Raw genomic sequence first — 21,657 nt, forward strand, 5'->3', positions numbered from 1 at the left:
AAGCTCTTTTTTGGCAGGACTCTTGGGATGGTCACCCTCCTATTCTACCTAGGTATCCACAGCTTCACCCTCTTTGCAACATTTTCACTGATGCTAGATGGGTTAAGGTGAAGAATTTTAAAATAGTTAGGTGCATTGGACAAGTTGAGGTGACTTGTTGGAAGGATCCTCTTGAATGGCCCTTGGGTGGTTCGGATGAAGATCTTGTGGTGTTGGTTAATATCTTGGAGGCTAGGTTATGTAGTTCCCTCAGGGAGAGAGATATTTTGGCTTGGGGTCCTAATCCAAAAGGCAAGTTTTCTATTACTGAAGGTTATACTCAGCTTGATAGGCAATTGCATGGCCTGATGTATGTTCCCTGGTGGAAGAAAGTTTGGAATAGCTTCTCTTGGCCGAAATGTAATTTCTTCTTATGACTGGTTGCTCAGAGGAAATGTCTCACATGGGAGAATCTTCGTAAGAGAGGCTTCCAGAGACCATCTATCTGTTATCTTTGTATGCATAATGAGGAAGATTGTTCCCACTTGTTTTTTCTATGCCCTTTCTCTAGGGAGATTTGGTACAAGTGGTGGGATGCTTGGCAACATGCTTGTTTTCATGCTACCTCCTTAATTGAATTTTGGGATAGCTTGGGCAGACCCCCAGCAAAGACCTCTTTTCTTCAAGTGGCCTGGGCTATTGGGCCAACCCTTATTATCTAGAATTTGTGGTTGGAAAGGAATTAGAGGGTCTTTTGTGATTCACATATAGGGAGTCCTCAGTTGTGGCAAAAGATAGTTAATAGGCTTCAGGAGACAATCTCGGCTAAGTGCAATTTGTCTGAAAATGTTGATCCGGATGATTATTCTATTGTAAGGAATCTGCAATTGGAAAACATTAAAATGGACTGTGTTGTTGGAAATAGATCTCGACATGCAAAGCAGCGGATAAGTAGAGATGGAAGGTGGATTCCCCCTCCTGTGGGAATCTTAAAAATTAATACAGATGGCTCTTCCCGTGGGAATCCTAGACATGCAAGTATTGGAGGTATAGGTAGAGGTGATGATGGTTGTGCAGTTTTTTTTTCTTTATTTATATTGGGCAGCACTCTAACAATCTTATGGAGGGCCTAGCTATTAGGATTGTTGTTGAATGAGGTTGTTCTTTAGGATGGAGGAAGATTATTTATGAGTCGGATTCTCAGATTGTTGTGAACATGTTGAACAAACAAAATTTGAATGATGTGAGTTAGCAATTAGCTTATGTGATCAGACAGATTTTACAATTGTGTAATACATTGGAATTTGTCTCCTTTTGTCATATTCCCAGGGAGTGCAATAGAGTGGCTGATTGTTTGGCCAAGTGGGCTTCAGAGCATGTTGATGGTTGGGATTTTAGTGGAAGGGATGGTCTACCACCTGATTATCTTGAAACTTTAGACAGGTTAATGCTAGAAGACGGGATGATGAAAGAGCACCAAGTGGTGTAGGATCAATTTTCTTTTTATGTTTATTTCATTTTCATTGTCATTTTTGAGGCCCTTTGAGGCTCCGGATGAGCCTGGTTTTTGGTGTAATTCCAAAGTAGCTAGCCTTCGGCCCTATTTTGTGTGAATGTCATCTTTTTGAGGGCTTTCTGAAAGGTATTATCATTGGAAATCCAACGATCGGATCTATTGCTATGGTCATTGGACTTTGTAGTGGTGGTGTTGGTGGTTCTTTTAGGATCCTTTTAGTTTTTGTTGCTATCTTGGTGGGCCTAAGGCTTGTTCTTTGTAATTCTGTGATTTATGAATAAATTTTTACCCCTTTTTTTCAAAAAAAAATTATAACTTTTAAATGCAATTATGTCAAAATGTCTTTTCATATCAGTATAGTAACAAAATTGTTATTTTTTTAAATATCTATTTGTGTCTTTACATTCAATTCTCAATTCCATAATATTATATACTTTAATTACTTAAAATAAATTAAGATTATAAACCAAATTAAACCTTAAACCCAAACCAAATTGACCTCTACAACATTAAAATAAAATAAACCTTAACCATAAACTAAATTGAACTCTATGAATAAATAAAAAATTAATCAATATGAATAAAAATGATTTTGATTTAAAAAGTAGCATTAACTAGGGTGGTGACCCTTAACAAAAAGCAACATCAAGAGAGATGGTGTTGGAAGAGAACCACAACCCAAAGGCAGAAAGGAACAAACACGAAACCTAACCAACCATGGAACAGACCCCACTCAAGGGGGAGGGGGGGGACGGGTCACTCAAACCCCCATGAAGAGGGGTATGAGGCAGGTGAGATATTTCTATACTTTTAATTCCATGATATTTCAAAAATTTAAGTACTTAATAAATTGAGATTATGTCAAAAGTATTTTTTCACATTTATAAATATCAATATAGTAATAGAATTGTTATTTTGAAATATCTACTACTTGCTTTGACATTCAATTCTCAATTTCATGATGTTTCTATAATTTAATTACTAAAAATAAATTAAGATTTTGATAGAATTATTTTTCCATGTCTATAAATATGAATATAGTAACGAGTCATTATTTTGAAAAAATCTATAAAATATTTATTTCTTTCTATTGAATATAATCTTTTTATAAGTTCTCTAAAGTGAACCAATATGATTAGCAAAGAAAGTGAGCAAACATATCTACATATTTCAATGAACATTAAAAATAATTCAATACTCAGGTTTGGCTTGTAATGAAGGATGGTAAAAAAAATTGATCTTCGCATATACATAATTTAGTCTATCATTAAAAAATAGATTTTGAAACACTTCTATAAATATTAATTCATAAACTATCATGAAATTATTATAAAATTCTTTCAAATTTAATTAGGTGATAGTTTTTTGAATTAATGTTTTGAATCACACTATAGTTTATAAAATAGAAAGAAAATTTATTATAAAAAAGAAAGAAAAATAGACCAGGAGGTCCCTTGAAATATTAACCTAAACAAAATTGAACCCAAATGCTAAACTAAATCAATACTTAGCTCTAACTCTAAACCAAATCAAACCCCAACCCTAAAACAAATTTAAGTGTAACCCTAACTCTTAATTGATCTCTAACCTTAATAAAATATTAAACCTAATTAAACTTTAAAACCCTAACCATGAACCAAAATCTACCATAAACCTAACATTAAACCAAATTAAACCCTTATCCTAAATCTAACTAAACAATAAATCAAATGTAACCCCAACCCTAATCGTAATCCTAATCAAATCAAATTGAACCTTAACACAAAACCACTTTGAACCTTAATCTTATCCCAAATTAAATCCTAACCCTAACACTAAACCAAATCAAACCCTAAGCCAAATTCTATTCAAAATCAAATTCAAACTTAACCTATACCAAATTAAGCCCAAACCCTAAATCTAATTAAACCAAAATCTTTAGGTCATGGAGAATCCTATTGAAAATATAGAAATAAGCACTTTGAAAACCAAATTTAACATTGAACCAAGTTGAGCCCTAACCTTAACCATAAACCAAATTACACATTAAACTAGATTGAATCCTAACCTTAACACTCAACCATATTGAACCTTAACCTTAAACCTTTAATTGAGCCTTATACTAACCCTACTTTAATGATTTTTTAATTAAATGACAACCCTAATTAGTGTCTTATCAAGTGATCTCATGTAATTAATATGTGCTAATTACATTTTTTAATACTAATATAATCTAATCTTGTACGTGTCTCCACCCAACCCAGGAGACAATCTATAGAACATCCTCCACAACTAACAGAGATTCAACACATAAGATTGTATTAAAATGAAGTGAGTACAAATATACAAGTATCTTCGCTTAAATAGGAAAGAGTGAGTGATGAGAGTACATAGAATTTGGACAAGTGTCTCCAGAGTCCAAATATAACTCTACAATTATCCATCTACCTAATAAATGTTGTTACCTAAGTCAAACTTAGTAAACATAAATAGTCAAAACTATTAACTCCAACACCCCCTTAAGTTCAACTTAGGGAGTAAAGCATGCAATATGAAATGCCTTATGGGTTTGGCAACAAAGCCATGTTAGGTACCCATGTACAACTACAATGCAAATAGTTCTCTCACAAATGGGGAAAAGGAGAAAGAAATTGTGGGAGAAAACTCTCCAAAAGAGAACATTCAAGGACTAAGAAGCCACCAAATAGATGTCCTAAAAGCATGAAAAACATCACTAAAGTACGAAGAAGTTGTAGTCAACAGTCAAAGACTAATATGGTGTTGTAACTGAAGATCCTCCTCTAACAAACATGATGATCATGATCATGAAGACAACAATCTGCATTAGTGTCACAAATGACACCACTTGAACAATGATTAGATGGAAACAATGGCAATAACATATGTCAATAAAAAATACATGTGACACATAAATCTGCATCAGTGACCTTAAAATCAATATGCAACTAATGAAGTTACTTGATTGATCCCATCATGACTACTCAACTAATGCAAGGTAAAAATTGAGGTGCGACAATCTAAAGATCCAAGATTAACTAAGGATGATTGTATACACCAAATAGGAATGCAAGAATGTGTCAACTCACTTAAAGAAAAACCAAGGAAGCGTTGCCACAAATAGTATATGCCCCCCATAATGTTAACTAGGGAGAATCATAATAGTTCACTGAAATCGTGTCACTGATCAAGTCAAGGTCTAAAGTGACCGAGATAGTGCTTGCAACTAAACAAATAGTGTGCACCGAACTAGACACGCTCATGAGGCATGATTCCCACTAATTCATCTATTGTCATGGAGTTACACTCACTTTTACAAAGTTGTGTTTGGCAAACAAAAAAGGCTCTACACAAAGCCCAATAACACTTTATAATATAGTGCAAGTACAAGCATATGGCACAATTTGTGTAGAATCCCCAAATAAATTACGTGACACCACATCTCAATGTGTCTACAACAATGTGCTTACAAAAAAATTGCATCAATGAATAATGCATGAAACCATCTTTCTAACGATATTGGATGTCCAAGCTATGGCCATTTGGAGAAAAATGTGGTTAGGGTCTAAAGGTGAAAAAGATGACCCACCCCTCAAGCGTCTGGGAGCAAGGGATCAATCCTTTATGGGACCATCAACTCAACAAGTCAAAAAAAAGTTGGCCTCCATGACAAAAAGGGCACCAATGAGCGAAGTAGTGGTAGGGTCCAATGGTGGCTCTACATGTCATCCCTATACTCATAACCACTTTCACAGACATCATTTCCATGAAACTACCCCACTCAAGATTTGTTGCTAATTAATATGAAGACAAACAAAGATGACCCATGATTAAAATGAGATCAAATGTTAATGCTTGTGTGTTGTGGGTGACAATAGTAAATGTACTGATTGGACAAAAAAAATTATTCAGATCTTGTAAAAAATTGAAGTTGATCCCTATTGACACGAAAAATAACTAGAAAATATGAATGCCCATCGAGACAAATGCAAAGACCTACTACTAGCCAAAAACACTCAAGCCTCAAGAATACCTCAAGCCACAAGCATTGAATGTGGGTCCAACAACCAACCATAATCAAATCACATCACATGGAGCAACAAATCACATAGTAAATGCACTAACAGATGAGTAAACAAGGCCAATATATCAACGTTTCTCAAACGACATGCTGCAAGCAAAAATGAATGCAAGAATTTCTAGTAATGAATTTGCCACTACGATGAAGATGTCGGTCCAAGCAAATGAAGTGCGACTTGAATCTTAAACAGTAAAAAAGCAATAAAAATGACTCAACCATAATCATTGCAAGGATCTCCACCACGTAGGATGAAAGAGTAGCAAAATGGAAGGCTCTAATGCCATGTAGGTGTGTCCACCCGACCTAGGAGACAATATGCAAAACAGCATCCACAACTAAGAGAGATTCAACACATGAGATTGTATTGAAATGAGGTGAGTACAAATGTACAAGGAACCTTGCTTAAGTAAGCAAGAGCAGGTGATAAGAGTACACGAGATTTGGACAAGTGTCTTTATCTAGAAGAGTTAGAGTCCAAATATAACTCTACAATTATCCATCTAGCTAATAAATGTTGCTACCTAAGTTAAAAAAGTAAACTTAAATATAGTCAAAATTATTTACTCCAACAAATCCACCATAAATCTTAAACAAAATTAAACCTTAATGCTAACACCAAAGAAAAATGAACCCTAATACTAAACCAAATTGAAGCCTAACTCTAAACCCAAACCTAAATTGCACACTTACACTTATAAAACCTTAACATGATTTAAACATTGACCTTAAATCTAATTGAACTATAATGTTGAATCTTAAAGCCATCGTCATTAAGTTTATCTACTCTAAGGTTTAGAGTATTTGACTTTACAAAATCTACTATTGTGTTTGATGAATTTTTAAAATAATTGTTAGATTCAATTAAGTAATATTAAATAAAAAGTACAACCATGTTGTAAATGAAATTGATAGAATATTTAGTTTTGTATATGATATGATTGAATAATGAATCAAAATTAAAATTGATTGACTATCATAATTAAATATATAATACAATTAAAATAGTGATAAGGAAAGAACATAATGATTAATGGATTGCGATTGATTAATTATTCATTTGAAAGCAATGTTTTATTAGAATCTATTGTTAAGTTGTAGGTTTTATTATATTCAATTCCTTGCATGTATATATATCTTGTAAATAAGGCTTCAATGTCTCATCAATTGATGAATGCAATATGGTCCTTACATTTGTTTTAGTTGTTTTAAATAGTAAATCTTGTTATTTGTTTATATATATGAAAAATATTTTTATTTTATTTTTAAAATGATATATTTCAAAGTCCTCTACATGAATTTTATTTATAAAATATAGGTATGCTAGTTATACATCTACGCAAACCATGTTTCTCTATATCTCATTCACGTTGCACATGCTCTCTCACTAATCCATAATAATTTTTTGAGGAACTATATGCTACAATTAATATAAATTTTATTACGTATTTGCTTATAAATTTAATGGGATAAATAAAGTTTTAAATGCTCGAATACACAATAATGTGTTGCTTTTTTGTCCTCATTTGTATGTTCGTTTTCATATTGTTGCTCTGGCCTTGAGGTCATTTTGTTCGCCTTCACAGTAGATGAATTAGTGTCACAGTTATGTGGCACTTTGCATAAAACCATTTCATAATATTAAAAAAAGTTAACTCGTACCCATTTAGTGGGTAGTTAGTACTTAAAAGGGAGAAAGTCCTCAAAGGTTGGTTAAAAGATATTTAATTTTTTATAACAAAAAATTTTGTATATGGCTTCTAACATATAGGACTAATTATTCCACTTAAGATAGCTACTTAATTTTTTTTGAACGATGGTTCTTGCTTGATCCATCGCCATTGTTCATGACGATCCTACATGCTATAGCCACATATTCGATCTGTCACGCTCAAAAGTAAACACATAACCGCTAGTAGAACGTCATTTATCCAAATCTCCAGCCATATCCGAATCAACATAACCTTGTAGGAAGGTTTCATTACCACCAAAACATAAAACTCGATCAGAAGTACCTTTCAAATACCTGAAGATCCATTGGACATCTTGTCAATGTGGTTTACCTAGTTTACTCATAAATCTACTCACAACTCCCACTACATGAGCAATATCGAGACGAGTACAAGTCATGGCATACATGAGACTACCATCTATTGATGAATATGGAACACTCTTCATGTGATATTTATCCTCTTCTATTTTAGGACACATAGCTGAGGATAACTAAAAATGATCAACCAAAGGAGTACTAACAAATTTGGCATTCTTCATATTGAATCTATCTAAGATTTTAAGAATATATTTTTCTTGAGAATATATAATTTCTCTTATTTCTATCCCTAATTATATTCATCTCAAGAATCCTCTTTGTTGCCCTTGTATACCAATGCTTTGCTCCTGATCTCTTGATGGTGTAATAGAACATTGCAAGTTTGTACCCTCACACCAATGCGTGGAAGAGTCTTCTGGTTGTGTTGAGGTTTCTAAGGATTGCATTTGAACCATACTACCTGTTGGAGGTTGTGTAAGCAAAGAGGGTAGTAAATGAATGATTGAAGGTTGTGCATGAACTGGAGAATGGTGTGCACTAGGTAGAGGAGGCAGGGATGAAAAAAACTAAGGGTCGTGTATGAACACAAGAAGGTTGTGTGATAGTATAAACAGGGGCACCAATATTTGAAGGTAGAAAGCTTATAGTAAACGGTTGTGAAGAAACTACTAAAGGCTTGGAGAATGAAACTAAAATTTGCCTAGCATTTTCATTATTAAATAAATCAACATCTAAATATTCATTTGAAGATGTGTCATATGGCTACAAACTTGAAAAAAAATTCTCTTTAAACACGACATCCCGACTGCAAACAATCTTCTCCATAGTCGAGAAAAAACATGCCTCTTTGATTTGAAATCAAGCTTCGTTCACTACTCCTTGGGAATATGCACAAACGCTTCACAACAAAAACACACGCAAATGGTGATAAGAAATTTGTTTCCCAAGCCATCTCTCTTCTAGAATATCAAAATCCAAACAAGATGGAGTGTGATTGATTAAATACACTGCATTATTGCATGTCTCTGCCCAAAACTCTTTTCCCAAACCGGCATTGGAGAGCATACATCGAGCTCTCTGAAGAATTGTTTGATTCAACCTCTCAATTGCACCATTTTCCCAAGGGGTGAACGGAAACACTTTTATTCTGTGAATAGCAATATGAAACAAAAATTGTCAAACTCCAAAGAGCAAAATTCTCCCCCATTATAAGTTTTAAGACATTTAATTTTATGCCCTATCTGGTTTTCGACAAGAGCCTTAAAAAAATTTAATTTTGAAAAAACTTATGATTTTCTATTTAATATATAAATCCAAACTTTGCGAGTGCAATCATCAATGAAAGTAACAAAATAATTTGCACCTCCAAAAGAAGTTACCTTCGTGGGACCGAAAACATCCGAGTGCACAAGTTCCAAAGGAGTAGCTTTCTTATCATGACATGTCCTCAAGAAGCTAGCCCAACTTTGTTTGTCATAATGACAATACTCACAAATCTCCAAATCAACCTATTTTAAGTCGGAAGTTGCTCTCATTGAAGCATAACTTCAAGCCCTTTCTTGCTCATGTGCTCAACCTCTTATGCCAAATTTTTGAATTGTTCTCCATAACTATCATGGCAGCTCCCACATCACCGTGGCATTCTAAAATGTAAAGATTACCCAACTTTTTGCCCTTTGCAAGCACTAAAACTCCCTTGGTTACTTTCCAAGTGTCTAAAACAAAATTAACATCACCCAAAAGTAATAAGCTAGCTTACAAAAATTAAATTTCGTTTAAACAAAGGAACATATCTCACATCCTTGAAAATCCATGTATTTTCATTTATCAAATACAAAATTATATCACCCTTACCTACAATTTCACATTCCTTATTGTCACCAAGAAAAACCTTACCGAATATAACTTCTTTGAAATTTGTAAAAGCCTCTCGACATGAAGTTGCATGGAAAGAAGCACCGAAATCAAGCACCCACAAATCTGCAATCGTGTTACCAGCAATCATGACCAAAACACCATCATCGTTTTCAGCTACAGTGTTTGCTTTATTATTACTGACTTTGTCCTATGCCTTTTTATAGTTCCAACAATTTTTCTTTTTGTGACCTGGCTTGCCACAAAACTAACATGCACCATTTCTACCTCTCGACTTTGATCTATGTGCAAAATTCGACTTTCTACTATTATTATTTTTTCCTCTATCTCGACTCCTACCTCTATTATCAATGTTGATAGCAGTTAATGCATCATCGGATGAGGGTTCCTAATTTTTTCTACACATGTCTTCACTGAGAAGAGTGGCTACAACATCATCAAAATTTAATTTACTTTTGGCAACCACCGAAGTGCTAACTGCCATCACCACACCTTCTCAACTATTCGGTAAAGAACATGGTAATAATATTGCCTTGATTACATCATCTAAATTAATGCCCACAGTAATCAGCTAGGTGACTAAAGTATTGAATTCATTTAAATGATTAGACATAATCCCTCCTCGTATTTTCAAATTATATAGCTTTTTCATAATGAATACCTTATTCGAAGTTGATGTCATCCCATTCAATGAAGAAAGTTTATCCCACGGCTCTCTTGTGTTGTCTTCTTAGCTGAAACATTAAATAAAACATTGTTGGACAGCGATAGAAAAATGGTTGCCCTAACTTTTTTGTCCGATTTCTCCCAATCTTCATCTGATAAAGAACCTTGCCCTTTGGCTTTTCAAACCAATGCACTTGAGAGATCTCGCTTGATGAGCAATGACTCCATCTGCACCTTTCACAGACCGAAATTCTAACCTGCAAATTTTTCAATCTTCCATTTGTCTGCATCTTCCATGGCTCCAAAAATTCTTCACCGATTTCTAGCACCAATTTTCTCCACTAGACTCTGATATCAATTGTTGATGAAAATTGCATAAGCAAATGAAAAGAAAAGTTGTAGAAAAATAAGAACAAAAATTAAAAAGATTTAAAAGACACGAAAGAACACAAGATTTATAGTGGTTCGCCCAATAATGGCTACGTCCACTTTTAGGGATTATCTCACTTTTATTAATTCTAAATACAATACATATTCGACCAACAGCAAATCTTTATAATTCAATCCCATCTTCAAAATGGAAAATTCCACCAAAACGGTCAATTCTAAATTAGTCAATGCATGCCAAAAATAAGCATCTATTTCGAGTGTGAGAGAAATTGCAAATATAATTAGAATATTTGGGCTTCACCGAACCTAACAGTTGACCCTGTTCTAGTTGCTACTACCTATGTCTGTCAAGACTTTTGCTCGTGTTTCAGTTTCTACCCTGGCTCCTCATCCTAGCGCAGGTTTGAGCTTTGCAGGTGTTATGGTCCATGTTGTGGGGCTCTTTGGTGCTTGAGGCTTCTAGTTTGTCTGGGCTAATACCTGTGCCAAACCAAGTATGAAGAGAATCTTGAAGACAAATTTAGATGATTTGATTCTAATAAATTAAAAAAACCCTCGTCACAGACCAATTTTCATTTGATAGAATCCCACCAAAATTTTTATGAAAGAATCTTTTGCATTTGAAAATAATGTCTGGTTTGAGGTTTGTGCATGAAAGAATCTTTTGCATTTGAAATTAATGGAAAAATCCACCAAAACGGTCAATTCTAAATTAGCCAATGCATGCCAAAAAGAAGTCAGTTACAAAGAAGCATCTATTTCGAGTGTGAGAGAAACTGCAGATATAATTAGAATATTTGGGTTCATCGAACCCAACAGTTGACCCTATTCTAGTTGCTACTACCTACGTCTGTCAAGGCTTTTGCTCGTGTTTCAGTTTCTACCCTGGCTCCTCATCCTAGCACAAGTTTGAGCTTTGCAGGGGTTATGCTCCATGTTGTGGGGCTCTTTGGTGGTTGAGGCTTCTAGTTTGTCTGGGCTAATACCTTTGTTGTGGGGCTCTTTGGTGGTTGAGGCTTCTAGTTTGTCTGGGCTAATACCTTTCCCAGACCAAGTATGAAGAGAATCTTGAAGACAAATTTAGATGATTTGATTCTAATAAAAAAAAAAAAAAACCCTTCTGTCACAAACCAATCTTCATTTGATAGAATCCCACCAATATTTTTATGAAAGAATCTTTTGCATTTGAAATTAATGTCTGCTTGAGTTTTGTGCATGGGGAGAAGCTCACAGATAGGGGGGATTTATCTCATACTAACAAGCTTTCTGGAATTTCTTCTTAAGTTAGAGGAATTTATTTGATTGTAGTGTTTCTTGTGTTTAGACATCTAGAATGTATTGGGCTTTCATTGAACTTTTTTAGACAGATCACTAGAAAATAAAGTTTGAAAATTTAATTACATGTCTTCTACCATGGAAATTAATGTGTATCTTAATCATAGTGTGAGTAGTTGAAATTGTAATAACCATTAGGTGTAATTTTATACCCTAGGTTTGTAAATCAGATTTATATCCTTTGATTATGCCCTAGATTGTAATCAAATTTGTAGCATTTTAATAAGTCATCATTTAGTAAAATCAGAAATGAAGTAAGTAAACATGAGACAAACACACGTACCTTGGAAAAACCTCCAAGGAGGAAAAACCCAACATTAAAGACCCACAAGTCAGATTATATATTCTCCTCTAAAATCACAAGTACAATACTTAGCTTCTTTGTCAGATCTAATCCTTTTGTATGGCAGATCTGCACTTCTAAGTTCTTCAACTCTGTACCAAAACAATCTATGTCCTCTTGGACAATTTCGCACAAGTCTGAACAATTTCGCAGCACTCCTTGTGAATTCGCACCTTATCAGGCAGAGCTAATTCGCTTTACTTGAAATTGAATGATTTGTCTTTTACAAAATATCTTTATTTATATGCATCTTCACCTTTATTAATGCAAGTCGGCCTCCTTTCTTTTAGCACTAATATATTATTGTGGCATGTGTATTTAGGATGGCATGAAGAATAGGATTGGACATAGACTTGGGATCACGTTACCCTTTAAGATAGGGCCTAGACCTAAAAGGATTCCGATGTTGCCTTAAGACAATCCGAACCCATATATAGCCCTAGTTACAAACAACATTAGGAAAGCATTGTGGTGTCAAAACATATGGTCATCCCGCCTTATCCTTGTTGAAAAAACAACTAATTCCGCCCACATGAATCTAATTCTAAAATCTGATCTTGACTATAGCGGAAACCAACTATTCAAACCACCTCTTCGTCACTACCTGCTACCATCCACGCAGTCCATCATAGGAAGTTTAATATAATCCTATCCACATCCTTGTCATTTTCTTGGTCTTATATTCTTCAGATATCTTCTTAAGATTGGGGGAATTTATTCGGTTGCAGTGTTTCATGAATCTAATTCAAAAATCTGATCGTTGACTAGAGTGGAAACCAACCATTCAAACCACCTCTTCATCACTACCTGCTACTATCCACGCTCTATCCACGCAGTCCAGCATAGGAAGTTTAACATAATCCTATCCACATCCTTATCATTTTCTTGATCTTATATTTTTCAAATATCTTCTTCAGATTGGGGAAATTTATTCTGTTGCACTGTTTCCTGAGTTTAGGCGTCAGACAGATTGGGCTGTGCTTGAATATCTGGACTGTATTTTTACCCCTTTTAAAAAAATGATGATTATTTACCACTTCTTCATGGCCATGAGATAATGGACAGAGTAATAGTGCTTCTTGCAAGAAAGAGGTGCCAAGTTCAAGCCCGCATTTAATCACTTCAAATATTCTATAAATTACCAATCTGATTGAAGACACAAGAAATTCAAGGCAGTCATGCACACATCAAATTATGAATTCTGGGTAATATTTAAATCGGATTTTGGGACAAACTAGGTGACGTTTAAATGTTGAGGACACGGGAAAAGTATACGGAAAGTCAGAAAACAGTCACACACACAATGAACTGTGCTTGCTGTGTAAAGTTTAGACAGTCACGTGTGCATAGAATTGTGATTGTTGCGTGATGTTTAAATAGGCACAGGAAGTTTCAAAGCCCCGCACACGTTGAATTGAATTACTCGCCAATATTTTCGCTGAGATATAAAGGCCTAGAATTGCTTCAAGTCTGGGATACATGAGGAATATTTCTTCCCAAATGTTAAAAAATTACTGTGTTTCCCATGGTACAAAGTTTTGCCTGGCACATCTGCAACCACATGAACATCATTCAGCCCCAAAAATGTTTTTATGATGCCTGGAGTAAGACCTCAAGATCTTTGATTTGAGAATGTCAGAACAAGTACATTCTTTGAAGCAGAAAAAAATCAAACCTGACAATTGGAAATCTTCAAACATAAAGATTAGGTCAAACCACCAAATCTGAAACAGACCAGAATCTGAAACAAAACCATTAGAAATTTAAACAGCTTTTTGGAAAGATTTCAGCGAATTAAAGTTAATATTCTGTAAATTAATCTGAATTTATAAATATATATAATAATATATAAATCACATTAAATTTGCCGTGCAGCTTTGAATGTTGTGTAATGACATAATTAGCAGTTGAGACTATAACTTGTATAATTGTTTTTTAAAGTGAGAATTAGATATCATGTCCTCCTCAACAAAAGAAGGCCCCTCAAAAAAAATTGGGGATATCAGAAGATTGTTTCGAAAGTTAAACTGGTAAACTGGGGTCACATTTTTACATGTTGGCAGTTGAAAGGGTGACATTTCTACACATTGGCTCGCAGCAAAAGTTATTAAGATGGGATGAAACTGTAGTATCCTTTGTATGCAGGAACTGATAAAGAGACTGTACTATTACTTGCAAGGAATGTGAAATCTCTTGAAGCTTCTGCTCTGAGAAATCAATCAAGGCAATCCAAAATAGATTGCGCTTAATCTTCTTGTGTTATTGTGATGTGGAACGAGATAAAACAGTATAGCTAGCCTAGGCATTAAGTAGTAGATGATCAATAAAATTTGGAAAGATAGTGCCTAACCATTCAAGGTCATTGCGTTGGCCTTCACATGAGATGAATAAGGGTCAAAGGTTTATGTGGCAATATACATAAATCCATTTCATAATATTTAGAAAGATAGCTCTACATAATTCAGTATGTATGTAGTACTTGCAAGAAAGAATATCTTTTGTCATGTATTTCAGTTTAAAAATTTAATCTCTGAAATTTGAGGAAGTTGGTGATCTCATGAATAAAATATCTTTGTATGTGGATAATAAAAACAAGTAAAAATAAATCATTTTCTTTCAAAACTACTTTTTAATAGAAATTCAATTTAGATGTTTGACAAGTGACAGATAATATCCCTAAATTGGTGGGGCAATTTCTAGTCCCACCCCTTCTTCACCCGCTCAAATTTGTAGGCCTAAAACATAGGGGCTTCTATTTTTTGGAAAAGATTCCAAATAATCCTGTAGCACAAATTTTTTTTATTCAAGGAACGACCTCTTCCTTAAAAATTAAGCCCGACTCATAAGACACCTGCAGAGATCATTTGATTCCCATTCGATTAAAAAACTACTTCCTCCGCAAAGTCGGCCTAAAACATAGGGGCTTCTATTTTTTGGAAAAGATTCCAAATAATCCTGTAGCACAAATTTTTTTTATTCAAGGAACGACCTCTTCCTTAAAAATTAAGCCCGACTCATAAGACACCTGCAGAGATCATTTGATTCCCATTCGATTAAAAAACTACTTCCTCCACAAAGTCCTGCAAAAGACTAGCACTTCAAATGATGATCCCCTGGATATTTTCACTGTATAGCTTGAAAATTGATATAAAATGTTTAAAAAAATCAAATTTACGAAAGAATTTGACACATTTCAGTACAAATTTGAAAATTAGTGTCTCTGAGAAGCCCAGTGGCAGAGGATTGATCCTATTGTATCAAGTCTTTTTTCAAATGTAACTCTTCCCCTTTTGAATACAAAATAACTATTTGCCATATTTTCAATCTCCCAAAATGAAGTCACATTTCTTCACTTCAAAAACTATTGCCTCTGCAGAAATTTTCAAAGACACATTTTCAGTAGAAATTTGAAAATTATTACCTCTGCAGAGGATTGATTTCTTTTTTGGAATTTCTTCTTCAGGTTGGGAAATTAATTTGGTTGCGGTATTTCATAAGTTCAGACATGTGGATCGAGCTGTGTTTAAATTTCTCACGAGTTCAAATGCAACTCTTTCCCCTTTTGAAAACAAAATAACTATTTGCCATATTTTCAGGCTCCCTCTTCACTTTTAAAAACTCGAAAAAATTTGACACATTTTCAGTAGAAAATTGAAAATTAGTGCCTCTGAGAAGCCCGGTGGTTGCGGCATTTGATGAGTTCAGACATGTGGATCGAGCTCTCATAAATTCAAATGTAACTCTTTCCCTTTATGAAAACAAAATAACTATTTGCCATATTTTCAAGCTCCCAAAATTAAGTCACGTTTATTCACTTCAAAAACTCTGAAAAATTACGGAAGGATTTGACACATTTTCAGTAGAAATTTGAAAATTAGTGCCTCTGAGAAGCCCGGAGGCAGAGGATTGATCCCCCATTATATCAAGTCTTTTTTAGAATTTTTTCTTCAGGTTTGGGAGATTAATTTGGTTGCGGCATTTCATGAGTTACATGTGGATCGGGCTGTGTTTAAATTTCATGAGTTCAAATGTAACTCTTTCGCTCCATATTTTCAAGCTCCCAAAATGAAGTCACATTCCTTCACTTCAATAACTCGAAAAAATTACGACATTTTGTGATTGAGAAGCGCACTAGAAGTCTCAAGGCCATCACGCTCTCATTGAATTTTGATTGCTGCGCACAATGTTTAAAGAGGTGAAGGGGAACAAAATAGGGTATGTAATAAAGTCGAACAGATTGATCACAAGTGAAGTCTGTAATAAAGTCAATGCAGTCAGGGACGCTGAATTGTGGTTGCTGGGTTAATGTTTAATCAGTTACGCTCGAATGGGAATAAAGATTGGGAAGGGCACGGGAAGTCTCAAGATAAACAAGGAACATTTCTTTCTAAAAGTATTAAATTATTCTTTTGCCTGACATGCCTTCATCCTCAAATAATGTCCTCAATGCCTGGAGTACAAATCTTTGCTTTGTGAATGCTCGCATCCTCGCATCGCTCAAGGAGTAGATTCTTTGAAGCATAAAGAAGCAAACCTGACAATTGAAAAGCTCAAACATAAAGATGAAGTCGAAGCATTGGATTAAATCTGCGACGGGCTGAAAACAAAAAACCAATATAAGAATTTACGTTGTTTTTGAAAGCGATTGCAAGGAAATAAAGTAATAAATAGATCTATTTGATGAAAAGAAAGGCTGTAATGTTCGAAGATGTAATTTACGTGTAGTATATGAAAGAATTAGCATTTGAGATCGCAAAAGCCATTAATGCAGCACTGTAATGACAGCCATATGATGTTCCACCTTATCCCTGTTCACTCCTAAGAACTTGCACCAAAAAAATTTAAAATGTTTTTAAAATGAGGATTCGATGTCACGTACAATAACAAGGTATTTAAAAAAAATCCTTCATGCAATTTTCCCCGACCAAATGCCCAAAAAAATAGAGAAATTGAAAGACTATATACTTGGAGACGCGTCTGTTTCTGAAGTCAAAACTTCGACATAGACATTAAAATATATGGACGATATATACATTACATTACAAACTATTTCATGTCATTTTCCCTCAACCAAAAAATGCCACAAATAAATTGTGGGCATTGGAAGACTGTTTCTAAAGTCAAAGTTTGACATATACATTACAAATTACATTTGAAGATAAAACTTCGATGCATTTTTTTGAAGTTAAAACTTCGACATAGACATTAAAACATATGGACGATATATACAATACATTACAAACTATTTCATGTAGTTTTCCCTCAACCAAAGAATGCCACAAGTAAATTGATGACATTAGAAGACTGTTGCGAAGATCAAAGCTTTGACATATACATTACAAATTACATTCGAAGTTTTAACTTCGATATATTAAAAATTACAACAGCAAAATACACCTTAAACGCTCACACAGTTTCCCCTTCAACCAAAGAATGGGCACTGGAAGACTAATAAAGGCAAATCTTTGACATAGACATTACAAATTACATCTTAAGTTAAAACATCGAATATTAAAAATCACAAGACCAAAATATACCTTACACTCTTTCATACAGAGTCACCCTCAACCAAAGATGCCCCAAACAAATTGTTGATACTGGGAGACTGTTTCTAAACATTCTAACATTACAAATTACATGGTAGATATATGCATTAACAACTCTTACAGATTTAGCTTAACTGAAAACTACAGTGTGCTCTATATACAGGAACGAATAAAGAGACCATAGTGATTACTTACAAGGTTGTCAAGTTAGTTGGAGTTTGCTTAGTGAAATCAATCATCAAGCCAATCCAAAGTAAATTGCGGTTCCACGATTTCAACTCTAAGATCAGGCACAAAAGAAGCCTTAACTTGCAACCACAGGTGCCCAATCTTCTCATCACAGATGACATGTTTCAGAGAGCTTAGTTCACAAACACTTTTAGGCAACCTCCTCAAACGAGAACACTCTCTCATGTCAAACTCTTTCAATTGCTTGAGTTGACCTATCTCCTCTGGAAGTTCTTTCAAGCCCTCACACAGTGAAATGTCTAGAAATTCCAGCAGCCCAAGTTTTCCAATTGATGCCGGAAGCTCTTTCAGCGCTGGTAATGCTGATAATCTCAACATTCTTAGAGACCTCAGGTTCCCCAGATCATATGGTAACTTTTCAACCAGATGGCAGTTGGTAATAGACAATATCTGAGCAGAGGGCATACGATAGATGTCTGTGGGCCATTCCTCCAAATCACTGCAGTGGTCGAGGTTAAATTCTTGTAGGTTGGTGTTGCCGAATGTGGCAATATTTCCAAAACCTTCGCATAAGCTTAGAGATAGTTTGTCTAATTTTTGTATTACTTTAATCTGTTCTAAAATAGTGGGTACATCCAACTTCTCCAAGCGAACGCTCCTGAGCTGAGTGAGTGAAGATAAGGCATCTAAACCTTCTATTGGGGCCCTCTTCGAATTTAAATTACACAACATTAAAAATTTCAGTCTTTTCATTGTTTTGACAAATGGTGGTAGAAAGTACTTGCTTGCAGAGAAGTGTAACACCAGAACCTCTGTCTCTGGAAAATTCATATCATACCATTGATTCTCAACCATAGAGCCTGCAATAGGTCAATCACATAAACAATTGAATTAGAACATTTTTAACGGTCAAGTATTTATATGGAAGTTAATGTTGCCTCAATCGTATCATTATTCAATGATGAGAAAACCACTAAGAGTAAAACATTTTAATATTCAAAACACCCTGTACAATATGCCACTAAACAAGTTACCTGTGTGAATAGAGACAACTTGAGCATTAACTGGTCTATCACTAAGCATCTGCCCCCACTCCCCTGGCAAGCTCGTCTCTTTCCTGGGCATGAATAATCTCTTCCTATGGACTATATTGTCCTGGCTTCCCAAATATACGGCCAAATCTCGCATGACATCGTGCTGATAAAAGTACAGCTCGGAGGCATTTCCATAAGAGATTGTTGCTTGGCTTCTGATAATTACAGACACAATATCAGCTCAAAGTTTTAGAAAAGAAAATGATAAAAAGAAATTTAATATATATAACTTATAAGGAGGATAGAAAAATACCCCGAGCTGCTGACTAAATTCAAGAGATTTTTCTTTGCAAGTTCCCACAACATCATAAAGGCATCTTGCCTCTCCAGCTTCCGAACATAAACCCAAATGTCCAGCAGTGCATCAGCACAGATTTTCTTGTTCTCTGGAAATGAGGCCAAATCTAAGAAGCATTCCCTCCCAAAATCATCCAAGAGATCAATACTGGTCTTCAAGCATCTAAAAAGCCCTTCTTCATGATCACTGGATATGGATTCCCCCAAGGATAGCTTATTCTTTGCGTTCAACCATGTCACATGAGGTTCCGCATTCAGAGAGCTCCCAATCACCTTTAGAGCAAGGGGTAAGCCCTTGCATTCAGCTTGCACCTGCCATTCATAAAATTGAAATTTTATTAACGTCCAAAGGAAGGTCTGTAAGAGATAAAAAGAAAGAGGAGATTATATTATACAATTTGAGCCATAATTTTTGTGATTTAACTTCGTTCGACTGCAGAATTAACTAGAACTTCATTTTACTTTTGTTTTTGGCCTTATTTGATTCGATAAGAAACTTCGAGCCTGTTCAAAGTTTTCATTTTCAAGGTAAGAAAAGACTATACCTCCAAGACTAGATTTGCATCAGCTGTACAAGGAATTGATGTCTGTCCAAAAGCCGAGAAGCAGAAAAGCGAGAGCGCATCCTCGTCGCCCAGCAATGGCAACTGATACAGTCGAGTACAGGAGTTTCGGGGGATGACAGAACTGTCTCTGGCTGTGATAACAGTCTTGTACCCTGGAGCTTCAAGTAGTAACTCCTCCAAATGAGCCCTGGACCAGACGTCATCCAATATCATCAGCGTACGCTTGGATTGACAAGAAAGCTGCTGCTTTAGCTGTATACGTGCATCTTCTACATTCTGAAACTCGGGCTTCTTCCTTCCAACAATCTTCTCCCACATCATCTCTATAATTCCCTTCAAATTTGGTGACTGCGAAACTGTAATGAAGTGTACATTCTCAAAATAACCTGATTTACACAGAAGAGAACAATTATTTTTCAGTACGCTGCAAAAGCATTGCTCACCAGACTATCAAGAAGAAAAATCATTATTGGAAGTCTAAGAATGTACGTATTTAACAGCAGAAATGGTAGGCCCATGGGATGGGCCTGAAAAAAGGTGACTTCCTCATAAAAGATTAAAACATAAGTTAAAAACAACGTCAAAAATAAAATAAAAAATTACCTTTGATATGGGGATCATTACAAATAGCCAAGGCCAAAGTCGTTTTCCCACCACCCCCCATACAATGCACCCCAACGACTGTCACCTCGCTTTGGAATAAAAGCTCCTTCAAATCCCCAACAGGCCTCTCCAATCCCGCATAAAACCGAGATTTCACAGGAACATTGCTAAGATAAGAGCATTTGTTAGCCTCTTCCATTCCAGTACTTTGACACAGGTTACCTAAACTCATTTGCTGTTGAATAAAGCCATTCAGCGTGCGACTTATATCTGGAGGCTTTAATTCCTTGTACAGATCTTTCAAGACTGCATTAAGACTTCTAGCATCTAACTCAACGTTTGCTGGGATATAAACCATGACACCATCAATCTCCTCTTCTAGCTTGAGTATCTGTGAAGCAAATCTACACCTACGAAATACATTGAAAGCGCTAATGCTCTCACAATATTTCACCAGCTCTGCGCCACTAATAAGTGTGTTCAAAAACTGGTGAATGGCAGGCTTTTGCTGATCCTTGGGCAGTTGCAGGTCAGATGCACAAAGTTGTTGGATAGCTGGGATAAGGGATTTCAGCAGGGCTTCGGCTCTTGTGCACAGAACCTTGCTATTGAAACTATCCATTCTATTTATGGCTAAAATAAAAATTCAGTTAAACAAAATATACACAATCAAAATCAGTAATAACAAGAACTATTACGGAATACCTTTAATTCAGTTAAAGATTTCACAAAATATGTAAGAACTTAGTAACTCTCGGAAGTTCAAACTTGTAAATGTATATAAAAATTTCTCTGGTTGAAAAGTTCCAAGGCTTGCGTTTATATAGGAGATTTTGCGAAGAACTGGATTTCTGGGAAGCGCACAAAACGCATCAACGGATATGCTCGTTCAACGGCCACCTGCCAGGGAATAGCCGTTGATGTGTCCGGTACTGTGCTGTGTGCTCGTATTGTGAGCCCCCTTTGTTTGAAGCCGCGGATTTCTATGTGCGAATGAGAACTTGACTAGTCTTAGATTAATGGAATCGCGTTAAGATAGGCAAATAGTTTAATGTTTCCTTATCAGATATTTTGGCTCAAATGTATATAAAAAGCGAGTGTCTTTTTCTTCCACAGGTCCGCATTATTCTTTG

The 21,657-nt window shown here is 35.3% G+C and overlaps 1 protein-coding gene across 1 annotated transcript; it reads right to left on the reverse strand.

Annotated features, from left to right (window-relative positions):
* Nucleotides 1-17,448: 17,448 nt before the first annotated feature.
* On the reverse strand, nt 17,449-21,236 carry LOC131875422 (putative disease resistance protein At5g47280). The gene is made up of 5 exons (XM_059219637.1): nt 20,525-21,236; nt 19,901-20,307; nt 19,312-19,667; nt 18,999-19,213; nt 17,449-18,824 (listed from the first exon to the last, which is right to left on the reverse strand). Exons 1-5 carry the CDS (start codon nt 21,144-21,146, stop codon nt 18,007-18,009), a joined length of 2,418 nt encoding a protein of 805 aa, XP_059075620.1. The 5' UTR covers nt 21,147-21,236; the 3' UTR covers nt 17,449-18,006.
* Nucleotides 21,237-21,657: the final 421 nt, after the last annotated feature.

The sequence above is a fragment of the Cryptomeria japonica genome, chromosome 4 (assembly GCF_030272615.1).
Source record: "Cryptomeria japonica chromosome 4, Sugi_1.0, whole genome shotgun sequence".
NCBI classification, from domain to species: Eukaryota; Viridiplantae; Streptophyta; class Pinopsida; order Cupressales; family Cupressaceae; genus Cryptomeria; species Cryptomeria japonica.